At 42.0% G+C, this 15,942-nt stretch overlaps 1 protein-coding gene across 1 annotated transcript in view; it reads left to right on the top strand.

Annotated features, from left to right (window-relative positions):
- The window catches only part of LOC143837442 (uncharacterized), a 39,311-nt gene extending 23,899 nt beyond the window's left edge, over positions 1–15,412 (top strand). Inside the window, exon 4 of the mRNA XM_077337267.1 lies at positions 13,072–15,412. Within this exon, the coding sequence (XP_077193382.1) occupies positions 13,072–13,124 (53 nt within the window). The 3' untranslated portion in view covers positions 13,125–15,412. The remainder of the gene's footprint in view (positions 1–13,071) is intronic.
- Positions 15,413–15,942: the final 530 nt, after the last annotated feature.

Raw genomic sequence — 15,942 nt, 5'->3', positions numbered from 1 at the left:
TAAAATCAGAAATCACATTTCACCTCTAATAAGCCTTTTTTGAAACATTCCTTATTTGACCACATGGAAGATATGAAGCAGCAATCTTTGGCAAGGCTTTAAAAATAAAATCAAACAGGTCTCTCAAGGAGGGCTCAGTGGTCTGCAACAAGATGGATTTGGGGTTAAGCTTCACCTTGAAGTTCCACAGAAGAGAATGCTACCTAGCATCTTGCAGGCGTGTGAGAAATGCCACCTTGCCTGTTGTGGCAGATGACATTTAAATGGTACGACCTTAAAATCTCATTTATTGGTGATGACATATTAAGTGTGTTCTTGGCCTAGTAAGACATTTTGTTTCACAACTTTAGGGCAGGTTTTATTCCAAACCATAACCTTCTCATGCTGGTCATTCTTTCAAGTTAACAGATCGGAATAATCATACATGGTCTGGGACTTAGTATCTGAGGGACTGCCTCTCTGTATATAGCTCCCAAAGAGCACTTTGCTCAGCAAATTCTAACTTGCTGGTGGGCCCTGGCCCCAGAGAGGTCCTCCTGGCCTTAACTAGAGCCAGGGCCTTCTCAGCCTTGGCTCCAGCCTAGTGGAATGAGCTGTCAATGGAGACCTGGGCCCTGATGGAAATTTCAGAGTTCTGAAAGGCCTGTAAAATGGCACTCTTCCACCAGGCATTCGGTTGACACCAAGCATGGCACTCCTACCACCCGCCCAACCCCCTGCCTGAGCTTCAGCCCAGACTATATCCCAGGAATGGAAACTCCATGTGGCTTTTTGCACGCCTTCAAAATCGCACAATGGTTGCCAATTGGAAACGCTATTGATTTGCCATAACGCACGACATCGTAGACAATCTGCCACACACCTGAAACCAATCTGCAAAAAGCGCTTCCTTGTAGCGCTTTCAGGGGAATCCCAAAAAGTGGATTCACCCTCCGGAAAGCGCTACACTCTTGCAACCAATCTGCAACACTAGCGAAAAAGACCTGTGCGTTAACATTGTTGCGGTTTCTTCAAAGTCCCTCCTCCTGAGCCTGTCCTCCAAACTTCCGGCGAAGCGATCGCCATTTTTTTTTCTCCGAGCGAGCGGGGATAAACGCACCAGTGAGCCTCTTTCTGTTTAGAGGCTTCCCTGGCTTCAGTCCTTCACCTTTAGTCACTAAGCACAAACCACAGAAAAGCCCGTTTGCTGATGTATTTTCCCATTAATTTTTACACATTCATTCAGCCGAAAATCGGGCCCGTGAGAGGGGGGGAGATTTTTTTTTTCACTCGAGGCAGCGTGGCAACGATCATACGATCAAACAACAGCTCAAACACATTAGGCAGCTGGATGGGTCTCTCCATTGCAACGAATCTACACAGATTCGTTACAATGGGTCTGTTTTTTTTTTTAAAAAACCTTTCTTAAAGGGAAAGGGGCTGTTTGGGAGCATGCTAACGGCTGCCCATTGGCTGCTTGACGGCCACGGGCGGGACGAGCTTGGCAATAGCGCTTCCTTTCTAGCGATTTCTACCGAGACCGGAAGCTGTGGGAAACGCTACAAAACGCAACTGGATTCCACTACAAAGGCAGGTATGCATAACGACGAATTCCACTATTTTAAATGGCGATTTTTCATTCAGTGACCAATTTGCAACAAAGATCCCGGTGCGTAAAGCCCCCATCTCTTGTGATCCCAGACTCCTAGGGACAAATTTGACAGAGTGAATGATTGTTGTTCAATTTTAAATAGCTATTTTTGATAACTTAATAAACATTTTATTGGAGTTTTTATCCATATTTGTTGTAAGCTACCTCAAGACCATCTTGGAGAGGGACAGCCTAGAAACCCAACAAGTAAAAACAAACGCAATGAATAAAATGTTTTGTCAGCATGAGGCTTTCATTCATTGGATGAAAAACAACTGGGAAGCACTGGCACAAAACCAGTCCGCTGATGCCTTTCCAGTGCCAGTGGATGCAACTGAGAAGTCCCCCTCCTCCTTTCGGCTCTGCTTGGACCCTATTTTGCATACCCATGCACCTTGGGGGCTCTCTCGTGGATCCAGTGTGACCTCATTGACCAGGGTGCTGGGCTCATCTATTAGCAGGACCTGGAGGTAACGACAAGCACTATAGCTGGAGAGCGCAAAAGCAGCTGCTCAGTTGTCAAGCGGTTTGAAAGGAACTTGAGACGTGTGCCACCCACAAGCCTGTCCTGCTATTGGCTCACAGCAACTGCTGACATCAATTATGAAAAGTTTTTCTGGGAAAGATCACTGCATCCCTACTGTTGTGTAAGAGGCAGAAAGAAGCTAGAGGCAGTTTTGAGCCTGACAGAGAGCTAATAAACTGAAACTTAATCCCAATATGACAGAGGTGCTACTAGTGGGCAGAAGGAAATTCTAAGCCAGGAAACTGGAGTGCTTCCTGTTGTGGATGGGGTTGCACTCCTCCCAAAAGGAGCCAGTTTCATAGCTTGGAGGTGCTGCTGAACCTGGGACTCTGGTTCAATAAGTAGGTAGAAGTGTTGGCCAAGGGCAACTTTCATCAGCCATTGGCTGGTGAGCCAGCTGCAGCCTTTCTTGAGCAAAAAAAGGAAAAAAATATCTTGTCCCAATGGTTCATGGTATTATCGTCACTATAGTAAAATCTAGATGTTACTGCCATGTGTTCTATGTGGGGCTGCCATTGAGGTGTATCCAGAAGCTACCATTAGCGCAGAATGCTGCTGACTGGAATGGGTCTGAGGGACAGTATCACTCCAGTCTTGTCCCATTTACACTGGCTCTCAATGTTCTTCCAGACCTATATGCCCTGGAATCAGTATACATTAAGGACTGCCTACTCCCATATGAAAATATCCAACCAGCTGCCAGTGGAGGTCTGGCCCTGACACAACTGTCAGAGTTCCACAGGGCCTGAAAGACAGCACTCTTCCACCAGGCCTCTGGTTGAGGCCAGGCTGACTTAGAAGTACTATAGGCCTTCTCTACATTCTCTTCTCTACATTCCTCTCCTTCTCCTATTTGAGGCTCCTTCTGCAGGGCAGATTTTAAAAAATCATTACCATGATTACTGAATTTGCCTGTCATACTGCGACGGCTACAGGACAAATTGTATTTTATTATTCTTTGAGAGTTTCATACTTTTAAAATGTATATTACTGTCTGAAACTGCCCCAAGCCTCTTATTGGAGAGGGGTGGTCTATAAATTAAATTATAAATCAATCAATCTTTGAGGGCCTTGCTTTGGGTGCCCTTATTATCTGTTCAGGGACGGGAAGCAACCTGAGGACTGTCTTTGGCTGTGGCAGCAAAATAGTGACATTTCCTCCTGAGGGAGCTTCAGTTGTCCCCCTCTGTAATTGACTTCCACGAAGGGGTGAAGAACTTTTTACTTCATTTAACATTCCCTTATTGACTATCCTTCCTCTTTGCATTTTAATTGCTGTTTGATGTGTGAATGTCGAAGTTAAAATGACTAAACTGAGGCTCTTGTGCTTTGGTCACATTATGGAAAGATAGGAGTCACTGGAAAAGACAATTACACTAGGAGAAGGTGAAGGCAACAGGCAAAGAGGAAGACCGAAGAAGAGATGGATTGGTCCCCTCAAGGAAGCCCCATCCGTCCAGTTTTCAAGACCTCATAATGGCTGAGTGATTGGACATTTTGGAAGACTAATTTATAGGGTCACCATAAATCAGAGGCAACATGACAGGACTTAATATGCACACTTATTGTATTGTCTTAAAAATTGTTTTAAAGGGTATTTTTTTAACTGCTTGCTGCCTTCAAAATAAAGCTTAATTCCAACAAGCTGGAAGTGCCACCAGGGAGCATTTTTCTTGATGGGATCATACTCCCCTTGGAGGAACACGTCCAGCATTTGGATTGTGCTTGGACCCAGGCCTACTACTGGATGAGCAGGTGCCAGCTGTGGCCAGCTTTGCCTGGTTTTCCAACTGCAACCTTTCTGGCTACTTTGGGGAATGTATGCTCTAGTGACATCTAGATTAGAATGCTGCAATGCACTTTATATGAAGGAACCCCTGGGGAAAGTACAGAAACTTCAGTTGGGGCAAAATGCAGTATGTGGGTCCCAAACTTATGTGGGTCCCAAACTGTTCCCAGACACAGCTTAGGATGCTTTACCCAACTGTTGCCATTTTCCACCAATCCGGGAGGATTTGTTTTGTTTGTTTCTTCTGGTGTTACTGCAGTGAGCCCTCTTTACTGTTGTTGTTGTTATTGTTGTTGTTATGCTTTTGTGTGTGGTTTTAATTGCTTTTATTTGATTTATTATTTATTTGATTTGAAAGATGATGCATATTGTTGCTCGGTTAGTCACCTTGGTGACCGATATGAGAAAAGAAAGGGAGGGTATGTTTATTTGTTGACAAATTGTTTGGAAAGTTAACACTAAAATAAAACAGGGTACAAATAAAATGCAGACCAATAAACACCTAAGCACATACACACAACAACAACACATTTCTTATTACCCCCAACACCTAACATTTCTTAATTGTCAGTCCTGGCCTAGGTACTGCGTATAGAACATGAGTCTGGGTCCAAAGGTCTCAGTTTACAGCGGACAGGGCAGAGAGGGCAGGACCCAGGCGACAAGATGACTGATGAGAAGTGGGGAGGGTGTAGCATCAGGTGGCAAGAGAAGCACACTGAAAGCATGCTCAGGTGACAGGGGATGTGTTTAACCCAAAGCAGGTTTAATCCAGTTTAGCTTGTTGAAGCCAAAGGGATTGAGGGTAGTATATTAGGGTGTTGAGCAAACAGAGAAGTTCCTTTTGGCCTCTTTGCCTCATGATACTAATGCAGAACAGGAGGACAAGTCCATAGACATACATAATTAGTTAACTTTTCCCTACCTGCTGATTCTCTCCCTCCAAATGGTTGCTGGCCACCCCCCCCCCCCCCACACACACAGTTATCCTCTGGAGTCAAGTTTGCCGATAGGCATTTTCCTGCCATAGGCTGTACAAATAGCCACTTCCTGTGAATTGTGGAGAGGTGGGGAGGGGATCATCTATTGTGGAATAGGAACAGCTGGAATATGCCAGTCAAGCGGCTTGTGCATGGTGGCTGGTGTTTTCTATGAGAAATGAGAAGCCATCATCCCCAGGCTAGTTACCCAGCAGCTGGGGACTCCACCCTCCTCTCCTTGGTGGAAAATTCCTATTGCATTGGTCAGGGAGGACAAAACATGTTTTCCCCTTGCCTCTGTATACTTTGCTGACATTTTTGAAGTTCCCGTGAATGAAACAAAGAGGCAACCAAAGTCTAACCAAGTTATTAAATCATGATGCAATGTACCAAAGACATTCCTGGATGAGGAAGTGAATAAATTCTTCAAACCAGTTTGAACCAGTGAAAGATTTTTTTCTCTTAGGTTTCTAATGTTACTGTGCTTAAGGGAAGAATATTTTCTGTTGCTGGAAGCCCAATAATGATTCAACATCAGATTCGATGCTTAAAATACACATTCTCCTGGGGGGGATTATCAGGGTAGCGATGCTGACTAAAATTTGCCACACGAAGAAGGCTGACAACAGGCTTATGTTCCACTTGAGTTCCACTTGAGTCCCACTTAAACTCCTCAAAGAAAGTATTAAGAGGAACCAAGTGCTGGATGATACATACTGCAGCTGCATTCTTCTGCAGGAGAGCTATCCACATGCTATCTGCCCAGAGTCTGAATCATTTTGATCAGTGCTTATGAAGTTCCCATGGGTGAACATGCCACCAATGTAAGGAAGCAAGGTAAGGACTTTATAATTAGTTTGAGAGCCAGCTTGGTGTGGTGGTTAAAAGTGGCAACATCTAGGGCCATTTCGCACGGCTTCAAAGTAGCACAATGGTTGCTATTTGGAAACGCTACTAATTTGCCATAACCCACGATGTCGTAGACAATCTGCAACAATCCTGAAACCAATCAGCAAAAAGCGCTTCGTTGTGGCGCTTTCAGGGGAATCCAGAAAAGTGGATTCACCCTCCGGATAGCGATACACTCCTGCAACCAATCTGCAACAGTAGCGCTAAAGACCTGTGCGTTACCATTGTTGCTGGTTCTTCAAAGTCCCTCCCCCTGGCTCTCTCCTCCAAACTTCCGGCGAAGCAATCGCCATTTTTTTTTCTCCGAGCGAGCGGGGATAAACGCACCGGCGAGCCTCTTTCTGTTTAGAGGCTTCCCTGGCTTCAGTCCTTCACCTTTAGTCACTAAGCACAAACCACTGAAAAGCCCGTTTGCTGAAATAAAGTCCCTTTATTTTTTACAAATAAATTCAGCCGAAAATCGGGCCTGTGAGAGGGGGGGGGGATTTTTTTTTTTATCACTCGAGGCAGCGTGCAAACGATCATACAATCAAACGACAGCTCACATTAGGCAGCTGGATGGGTCTCTCCGTAGCAACGAATCTACCCAGTTTGGTGTAGTGGTTAGGAGTGCGGACTTCTAATCTGGCATGCCGGGTTCGATTCTGCACTCCCCCACATGCAGCCAGCTGGGTGACCTTGGGCTCGCCACGGCACTGATAAAACTGTTCTGACCGAGCAGTGATATCAGCACTCTCTCAGCCTCACCCACCCCACAGGGTGTCTGTTGTGGGGAGAGGAATGGGAAGGCGACTGTAAGCTGCTTTGAGCCTCCTTCGGGTAGGGAAAAGCGGCATATAAGAACCAACTCTTCTTCTTCTTCTTCTATGGGTCTGTTTTTTTTTTTAAAAAACCTTTCTTAAAGGGAAAGGGGCTGTTTGGGAGCATGCTAACGGCTGCCCATTGGCTGCTTGACGGCCAGGGGCGGGACGAGCTTGGCAATAGGGCTTCCTTTCTAGCGATTTCTGCCGAGACCGGAAGCCTGTGGGAAACGCTAAAAAACGCAACTGATTCCACTACAAAGGCAGGTATGCATAACGACGAATTCCACTATTTTAAATGGCGATTTTTCATTCCGCAAACAATTTGCAACAAAGATCCCTGTGCGAAAAGGCCCCTAATCTGGAGAACAGGGATTGATTCCTCACTCTTCCTCCACATGCAGCCATCTAGGTGACCTTGGGCCAGTCACAGTTCTATCAAAGCTCTCTCAGCCTCACCCACCTCACAGGGTGTATGTCGTGGGGAGAGGCAGGTGATCGTAAACTGTTGAGATGCCTCCAGATAGTAAAAGTGGGGTGCAAAAACAGCTCTTCCTCTTCTTCTTGTGCAAGCCTTGATAAGATTCATGAGACATTGACAAAAGTCATGCAGAATATTTTAGTGACAAAACCCCCCCAGGGAACCTTGTGGAAAGTTTCAGAAAGGATAATATGCAAACCACAAAGAACTTCAAATTCATAAAACTATACAAATTGGCAAAGTACATATACAATTTTAATAATAATATACAAACCGTACAAAATTATTCTCAAATACAATGTACTTTATAAATTATCAAAGGATCATATGAAGTTTATAATTTGTGGTTAATTAACATATACCTGAATTAGGCCTTTATTTAAATGTAAAGTTGATTGAAATTATGGAGAAGAACAAATCAAGGCTTTGCTGTCTGTCTATGCCACAAACTGGCACTTAGACTAAGTCTATAAGGCAGGGGGGGGGAATGTTTGGAATGCAAAGTAAAGTTGTAAATCAAGTAGACTGCATAATAGAGGGAAATAGCTATAGCTTACTGTTATCCAACCTTATACAAAGGGAATCTTTCACAGGCTATCAATAAAGATGACAAATGCCGTGTGTCTCTAGCCACAAAGATCCTTAATGGATTACAAAAGAGATATATTGCTAAACAGCAAGTAGCCTCAGCCTATCCTATGAATATCCAAAAATGTAAAGGGAAATGGTGACTAAAACTCCTATTGTTATTTAAAGGACCAACTAATAGAAAAAGGGCATTATAATCAAAGTATCCAACAGGGTGAAGAATATGAGGACTCTAAACAAATGCTCTCATTTCATTTGTCACATTATGTCCACGGGGAACAAGTGTATTCAGAAGAAATGTAAAATATGCTTCCTGTTTATGTAAAAGTGAACTAAGATTGGTGTTCTGGTAAGGTAGTGATCTGAAATGTTTAAATACAAAGAATTTCAAGTCAGACCACTGGTGGTTCATTTGAATACAATGTGAAACCATAGAGGGGATTTACGCTCATTTCAATAATCTGTACTTATGCTCCAATATCTGAAGTTTTATACATCAGGTGCTATGTCCCACATCGAGCATTTGACATGGACAGACCATGAGATACAAGATGATGGCAGTGTTACAATTGGGGAAAAAATATATTATGCAAAGTAATATTTTTATGTGAGCCTGTGAAACTGGATCCTTCTAAGAAGGAATCACAGGCGGCTTAATTGCTGCACCTATAATGGCTGGGAGGTAAACTAGAAGCTTGGGCACAAGGAGAAAGGTCTGAATGTATCAGCATATCTCCTATATTTCTTGTATGTTTCCATGCAAAAATAGGAGGTGCGGCACGCCCCGGAATGTGTGATATGAGTGGGCAATATTTTAAAATTATTGTCCTGATCCTATTACTACATGGAGGAAAATCAAAAAAACATAACAGTATATTAGAGGGATTGAGCCTCTTGTGGCGCAGAGTGGTAAGGCAGCCGCCTGAAAGCTTTGCCCATGAGGTTGGGAGTTCAATCCCAGCAGCCGGCTCAAGGTTGACTCAGCCTTCCATCCTTCCAAGGTCGGTAAAATGAGTACCCAGCTTGCTGGGGGGTAAACGGTAATGACTGGGGAAGGCACTGGCAAACCACCCCGTATTGAGTCTGCCATGAAAACGCTGGAGGGCATCACCCCAAGGGTCAGACATGACTCGGTGCTTGCACAGGGGATACCTTTACCTTTACCTTATATTAGAGGGAGATTTTGACTTAGATGTAAAAAGATAATCTCTGCTTTTCTCATTAGCCCACTGTAATGCCTGCTGGATAATTCTGTGAGGATATCTCCTTGCCCGGCATCTGTCACAAAGTGATTGTGATTTAGACTGGTAGAGAATGGATCTTCTTATATCCCTTCTTTATATGGAAGGGATGGTGAGAATTTTAATGTAGAAAGGTGTTACAATCAGTAGCTTTCCTGTAAAGGGAACAAACTATATCACCAATATTAGAAATAGTAAGTAAAATGCCCACAAAAGGTACCTTCTTTTTTCCATGGGTCCCAGTAAAGATCAAATTTGTATGAAGAGTATTAAGCCAAGCCATCAGGGGAGATAAAATAGAAACATCTTTCATCAAAAATATCACATCATTAATATATCTCCCATAATATAGAATGTCCTGAAAAAATGGCTCTTCTCTTGGTCATAAATATATCGTATCTCAAGGTAATGGAAAAAAATAATAGCGATGGAAGGGCTACCATGGCTACACCCTTGATTTGGATGAAAAAAATCATGTTCCAAACAAAAATAATTTTTTTCTAGGATGATATCCGTAAGGTCAAGGAGAAAATCAATAGGTGATATATAGGCAAACAATAAATGCTGGAAATGCCATGAAAAGCCAGGTACATTTTATCACCAATGATGGAGGGAAATTCATGGGGAAATTTTAAAAATTTTGGGCAATTTAATCAGTCTGTTCAGTTTAAAGAGGTCAGTATGTTTATTAAAAGCCTGATATCGGGGAGTAGACACAAAGCCTATACCCAACTCAAGTACCTCCCATTCTTCCATCGAAAGGGTGTAATGGGACAAATTCACAACTAGGTTTTCTTCTTGAGGTGGTATGGGTGATACTGAAAATCCTGATGTTTTTTTATCTGGTTTACTATAGGATTGCTGCCTCCTGGGAGTAAAAGGTCTGCTCCCTGAATCTTCACTAGAATTATTTCCAGATTCTTCTAAAGTAAAATCCGTACCATAACAGTCTATATTTGGTGCCTAGGACTATAATTTGATTTTGTAAACTGCCATGAGACATTGAGAGTGGTGGTATATAAATAAAAATAAATAAAAATAATTAGTACTATGGTTACCAGACCCTCTATCTGAAGCCCACTTCTATACATTTTCAGTGGTATAATCCCTAGTGTCCCTCTGAAATTTACTCTTCTTAAGATCAATTATCTGGTCTGTCATCTTCCTGATGTTAACTTCCAGTCCCTCAGAGCTCTTTGTAAATTGTTCTGGATCCCATTTAGACAGTGTCCTCCAATTGGGAAGTGAATTGCTATTCCAGCTTAGTTAATTCAAAATGATTTATCAATTATCAGAAACATTAAATCATATGAGCATTTGTTAAGGACCGCCATCCATTTTTGTTAAAATTCCTCACACTCCACAAAAAAGTAGAAGCTTTAGGAAGGTGTAAGCCCCTTGGAATGAGCCTCTTGTGGTGCAGGATAAGCCTCTTGTGGCGCAGGGTGGTAAGGCAGCCAACATGCTCTGACCATGAGGCTGGGAGTTCGATCCCAGCAGCCGGCTCAAGGTTGACTCAGCCTTCCATACTTCTGAGGTCGGTAAAATCAGTACCCAGCTTGCTGGGGGGTAAAACGGTAATGACTGGGGAAGGGAATGGCAAACCACCCTGTATTGAGTCTGCCATGAAAATGCTAGAGGGCGTCACCCTAAGGGTCAGACATGATTTGGTGCTTGTGCAGGGGATACCTTTACCTTTAAACCCCTTGGAATCATATCTACCTGTACATATTCAGCCAGCCAGGTGGCATGTAAATTTAACTTTACTATTTTATTTTTCAAAAAGATGAGGTCAGTCCATGTATTGTCCATGTTATGTTCCATACCTATTTTAGATTTAATCTGGGCCAAAATCCTAGACTTGTTACTATTTGTAAAGTCCAAATGATCCTTCCAAGAGGCCATCCCTACTACTCAAGAATAACATGTCCTTCAGTGAACCTTGTAGAAAAAAAATTCAGAATAGATAATAGGCAACCCACAAAAAATCTCAAATTCATAAAATTATACCTAATTCAGGTATATGTTAATTAACAACAAATTATGACTTGCCATGACACTATTTTTCTAATAATATGGTGGTCCATGTTGTCTTTGATTATAACTGGGGTTTTTTTCTTGTAGTAATTTGGTCCTCTATATATTCCCCTGCAGTAGCTGATGTGAAGCTGGCTGAGCTCCTGGGTCCTGTTGGGAGTTATACACACACACACACACACATTGTGATTGATTGTGAGGAGACATTATGTAACATTGTACTCTTGTGGCTACAAAGGTAGATACACGATAGCGACAATGTAGGAGTGCAAAAAAGAAATCAGAGCAATTTCTTCTATTTAAAAAAACCTTAGAGTTCATTCTTTTAATATCCCAATTAAAGAAGTTACATTAAAGAACTCAATCCTATAGTTGTTGATTTCAAAGGAAAACATATTTCTTTTCTCTCCACCATCCAACTGGGAATTGTACCTCTCACCAAGTTTCAGGTAGATACGAGAAGCATTCTATAAACAATTAAATGTCTGGTGCTGGAAGCTCAAGTTTTGCCAAATGAAGTCACAGCACAGCTGCAAGATAGCCCCTTCCCCCTCACACCTCACTGTTTCTGCTCCCATCCAGCATCCAGAGGAGACAACCCTCCTTACCTCTTTGCTGCCTCGGCCCCTTTGGTCCACCGGGTCCTCATAAGAAGAGCCCAATTGGTTAAGACCAATAATCCAGCGTCTCACATAGTGGCCAACCAGTTCCTTTGGATGGCCAGCAACAGAGCATAGTGTTGGCAGAGTTTAAATATGCAAAGCTGCACAGCATTGGCTGCCTAAAGAACAAATAACTGAGACAACTTTGTAAAGAGAGAGAGCAGAGAGTTCCAGCACTCTAACTTACTAACTGATGTTCTTTATCTGAAGGCAAACAGGAAGCAAGTGTGCTGGAAGGAGGAGGAAGTCTCCAATTTAGTCAGTCAGGACACAGAAGGATATTATTTGAAAATACTAGGAAGTTCCTATCTAAATATACTAATTATCTATCTTCCCTGATGTCCCATGTACGGTATTCTTCATATCCTCTTCAATCATGCACACTATAGATCTTGCATATTTCAACACACAGAGACCAAGGCCCTCCTCTGAGGTTTCCTACCACCCATCAATTCTATTGGAAGTCCTCAAGCTGTAGTATTTTGGGGGAGGGAGAGCAAAAGTCCTCGGTCAGATTGGAGACCAAATCAGGTTTAAAGGGCTGGTATTGACCTTTAAAGCCCTAAATGGCCTGGGACCAGAGTATCAGTGGGATTGCCTTTTCCCTTATAATCCCCCATGAGTACTACAATTCTCAAATCAGGATCTGTTCAGGGCCCCCGGCCCAAGAAAAGTGAAATTAGCCTCAACCTGGACAACAGGCCAGGTGGGGACAGTCATTTTCCCGGGATTACAACACTGACAATGGAACCCGAGAGCTTAACAGAGATATCTGGTTCTTATCTCACTCAGTTCTTACATCTACCCTGAATTCAACCGTTGGTCTTAAAGGTGCCACTGGACTCAAACTTTATTCTATTACTACCAACCAATACAGCTACCCGCCTGCATGACCATCAATCAAGTCTCCCGTAATCTAGTTCAGAGAGTTGTGAGGAGAAGAGCCACATATGAAGTCCTCATTGCCTTGGTGAAAGGGCAGGAGAAAAATGTCTTTGCAAATAGACAAGTTACACATTGATTATTTAAAACACCTATCATCTTCCTTCTCATAATGTTGTCTAAAATGTCAGGTGTGTAGAACAGCAATGTAAGTTTTTTTTTAATGGCATAATAATACATCAAAATGTTGCAACCATTAGAAAAGATAATTCCTAGGGGTGTGGCCTAGATGTCGTTCTGAGAGGGTTACAGGGCATCTGCTCTGCTATTTCTGAAGCCTGACAGGGGTCAATTGCGGAAGCAATTGGCAGAAAAGAGGAGGGGTACGCAAACCCCACCTCACCTTTCTACCCAGGAAGTTCTTGGGGCCGTCTCCAATCCTTTAGGGAGTATATCTCCCTGGATTATAGGCTGTCAGCATTCCAGGTCCAGAGGATGACTGCCATATTCTTTCTCGGACTTTCTTTTCTCTCTTTAATCTTAAAGCATCTGCTTCAAACTTACACGACGATTTACTGCAAATGAACGTTGTGAACTGAGGGGAGTACATCGGCTGAGTTCCAAAACATCATTTACTGCAAATATCTCTCGTTTTTTTTCTCCGTCTCTCTTCCTGCATCAAAGCCCTTTGTTTTCCCCCTCCTTTTACTCTGCTCTGCCCGAAGCCACCTCGTTATGAGGCAGGCTAATTCTCCTAACTAAGCAGAAGAAGGACTTAAATCAACTCAAATTAATTGGCAAAAGCTCTCACTGCAATTGTTTTGGTTTTTGGAGATAAGAGATAAGAGCTGTGAATGGGAAGATCTCACGAGAACTCTGTTCCAGCACGAGAATATCTGCCTTACTGACTTCAATACATCACATGCCTGTGCCGGAACGTTAGAGGATAAAACAGAGAACCTCTACTGGCCACTTGTAAAATTGTTTGAGGCCGGCTGTTGATTTCCAAGTCAAAAACATGTCTATGTTAAAAAGATTGGCTCATCTATTAAAGAAACAAACCCAAGATTTGAAAGCATTTACAGAAGGATTGCTCAAAAATATTCTCAAGGAGATCCAAGAAGAAGTTTCTAACAGGAATGATGGATCCATAACAGTGGCTGATGACAGCTCTAAACAAGGTGGAAAACCAACAGTAGAAGAGAAATCTGAAATTCTGGAGATGGAAAAGGGGATGTCAGAGTTCTGCAGCCCAGATAAGGACACCCTTTTTAAAAAGACATACAGCCATTTCAAAGCAACAGTGTACAAAAATCAATCAAAAGATATATGGATCTGTAGTGAAAGTAACCGATTTAAAGGAGCTCTCTGGGAAAAAAATTGTATTGATACTGGAGTCCAGGAGGTGCAATGGCCTCAAGATTTATCGATGCATATTCTGTGGGAAAGAGTACAACTGCACTTTCTACGCCAAAGGCCAATGGGACAGAATATAAGTCTACGGGAACGACAAGATGTAGCAAGCCTCAATATGAGACCCCCTTAAGAAGACCGAAAGCTCATATTGTTCTATGTTTAATGTTAAGAATTTAATCTAAATCTGGAAACTTTACTATTCTCTGTATTAATAACTTATACTGTATTCTATATTTCTATTTTTATGAAAAAGGGGAAGCAGTGGTTCTTTCTCTCTTGTTTCTTTTCTTTTGTAGGCATATAGGTAATATAATCGTTAGTGCTGGAAATATAAAACAGGGTTTCCCCCCCTTATTCTTTCTTTATTAGTGTATTGCTATAGGGCCAAAGCTCACACTGATCTGTAGAAAATGTTTAATGTTAAGCTTTCAACTTAAATCTGAAAATATACCTGTCAGGATGGCTCTTAGAACGGGTCAAGTACAAATTGTTTTGTAGATGTATCTGTATTAAGGATAAGGAGAAGCTATGAAATCCTTTTGTACTGTTCTACAAGAAATGTTTAATGTTAAGCATCTAACTTAAACCTAGAAATATCTGTCAGGACAGCTCTTAGATTGTATCAAGCAGTTAACGTGAGGTCTACAAAGTTGATTATTAACAATTTCTCTTTTGTATATCTAAATAGGCCTCTTTTTTAAAATGTAGTGGAAATGTGGATGGCTCTTAGACTCAAACGTGAACAAAGTCTATAAGCTTTGGGCAAAAGTTTATATCATTGTGTAGTTAATGTGGGGTCGTACATTTTCAAATGATGATTATATTTTATTGTTTTTTTGTATTAATAACTCATATTGCATCCTATATTTCTATCTTTATGAAAATTAAAAAAAACTTCTATATATAAAAAAAGAAAAAATGTTTTACGATAGATTTTTAAAACAGATGTGTACATCTATTTACTTACATTAATTTGAAAGAAATTAGACTTCAGATCAAGACTTTAAAAAGGGAAATGAAGTTATTTTAAGTTTTAGGTCAGTTGCAGAGGTCTCAGAATACTGCAGCTGAGGTAAAAAAGTTTTGGGGATTATAGTCATGTTGCACTATCATTGATGTATGATAACATCCTTCTCCCTTGATGCTATAAAAGTTATAAAAGGAAGCCGTTCCTCTTCCTGTGCAGTTCTTCCATGGCAAATTGCAGCTCCTACAGTTGCACTTGATAAAAGTCCGAGAAACACAATGCATCATGGGTCATCTTGTGTCATTTGTCTTGGGATCTAGGAACAGTATTCTGTGAGCTTCCATGACAATTTCGAAGTGCTGCAGTCCTCTGCAATGATCTTCCTACACTGCAGTTCAGTTTCTTTTTCTTTGTGTGCCAATTCACACAACACATTTCTTTCAACAAATGACTTGGCATTCTATCTCTCAAGAAAAGGAGCAGATACAGTGACTGTTGAGGGCAATTGCTGGGATTTATCAAGAGCCGTTTCCATAATCTGCTACACTGTAAAAAACAGAAGGAAGGCTACCTCTTAATACCTCAGATGTGTTCTAGAATTGATATCTTCCACAAATGGGAAGCACATGGGGTATTATTTTGGCTTCCTCACCACTCCGTTCCAGAGGTTACGCATACGAATAGGAAATCCAGGCTTCATCCACCCAGATTAAAGAGATGGTAGTTGCTGGGGGGGGGGGGGTGCAATCCAGGGAAAGCTGAGCATTGATAAATCCCTCTGGATTCACTTGGGCTGGAGGCGTATAATAGTTTGAAGGTGTTGTTGTCTGTGGACCTAGTTTTCAGACTTTGCTCACATTTCTATGGTTTCCAAAATTTACTTGATTTGAGGTTAGGGTCAAGCAAAAACAACACACAGGCATGCACAAGAGGGAGGCCTTTGAGGACAACAGGTGAGGGAAACATGATTCTCCCAACCAGACCCACTTTCCCCCTCTTACTTTGCCTCTACTTGCCCCCTATTCCTTGGTTCT

The sequence above is a fragment of the Paroedura picta genome, chromosome 1 (assembly GCF_049243985.1).
Source record: "Paroedura picta isolate Pp20150507F chromosome 1, Ppicta_v3.0, whole genome shotgun sequence".
Classification (NCBI taxonomy): domain Eukaryota; kingdom Metazoa; phylum Chordata; class Lepidosauria; order Squamata; family Gekkonidae; genus Paroedura; species Paroedura picta.
This window is presented reverse-complemented; position numbering and strand designations above follow the sequence as displayed.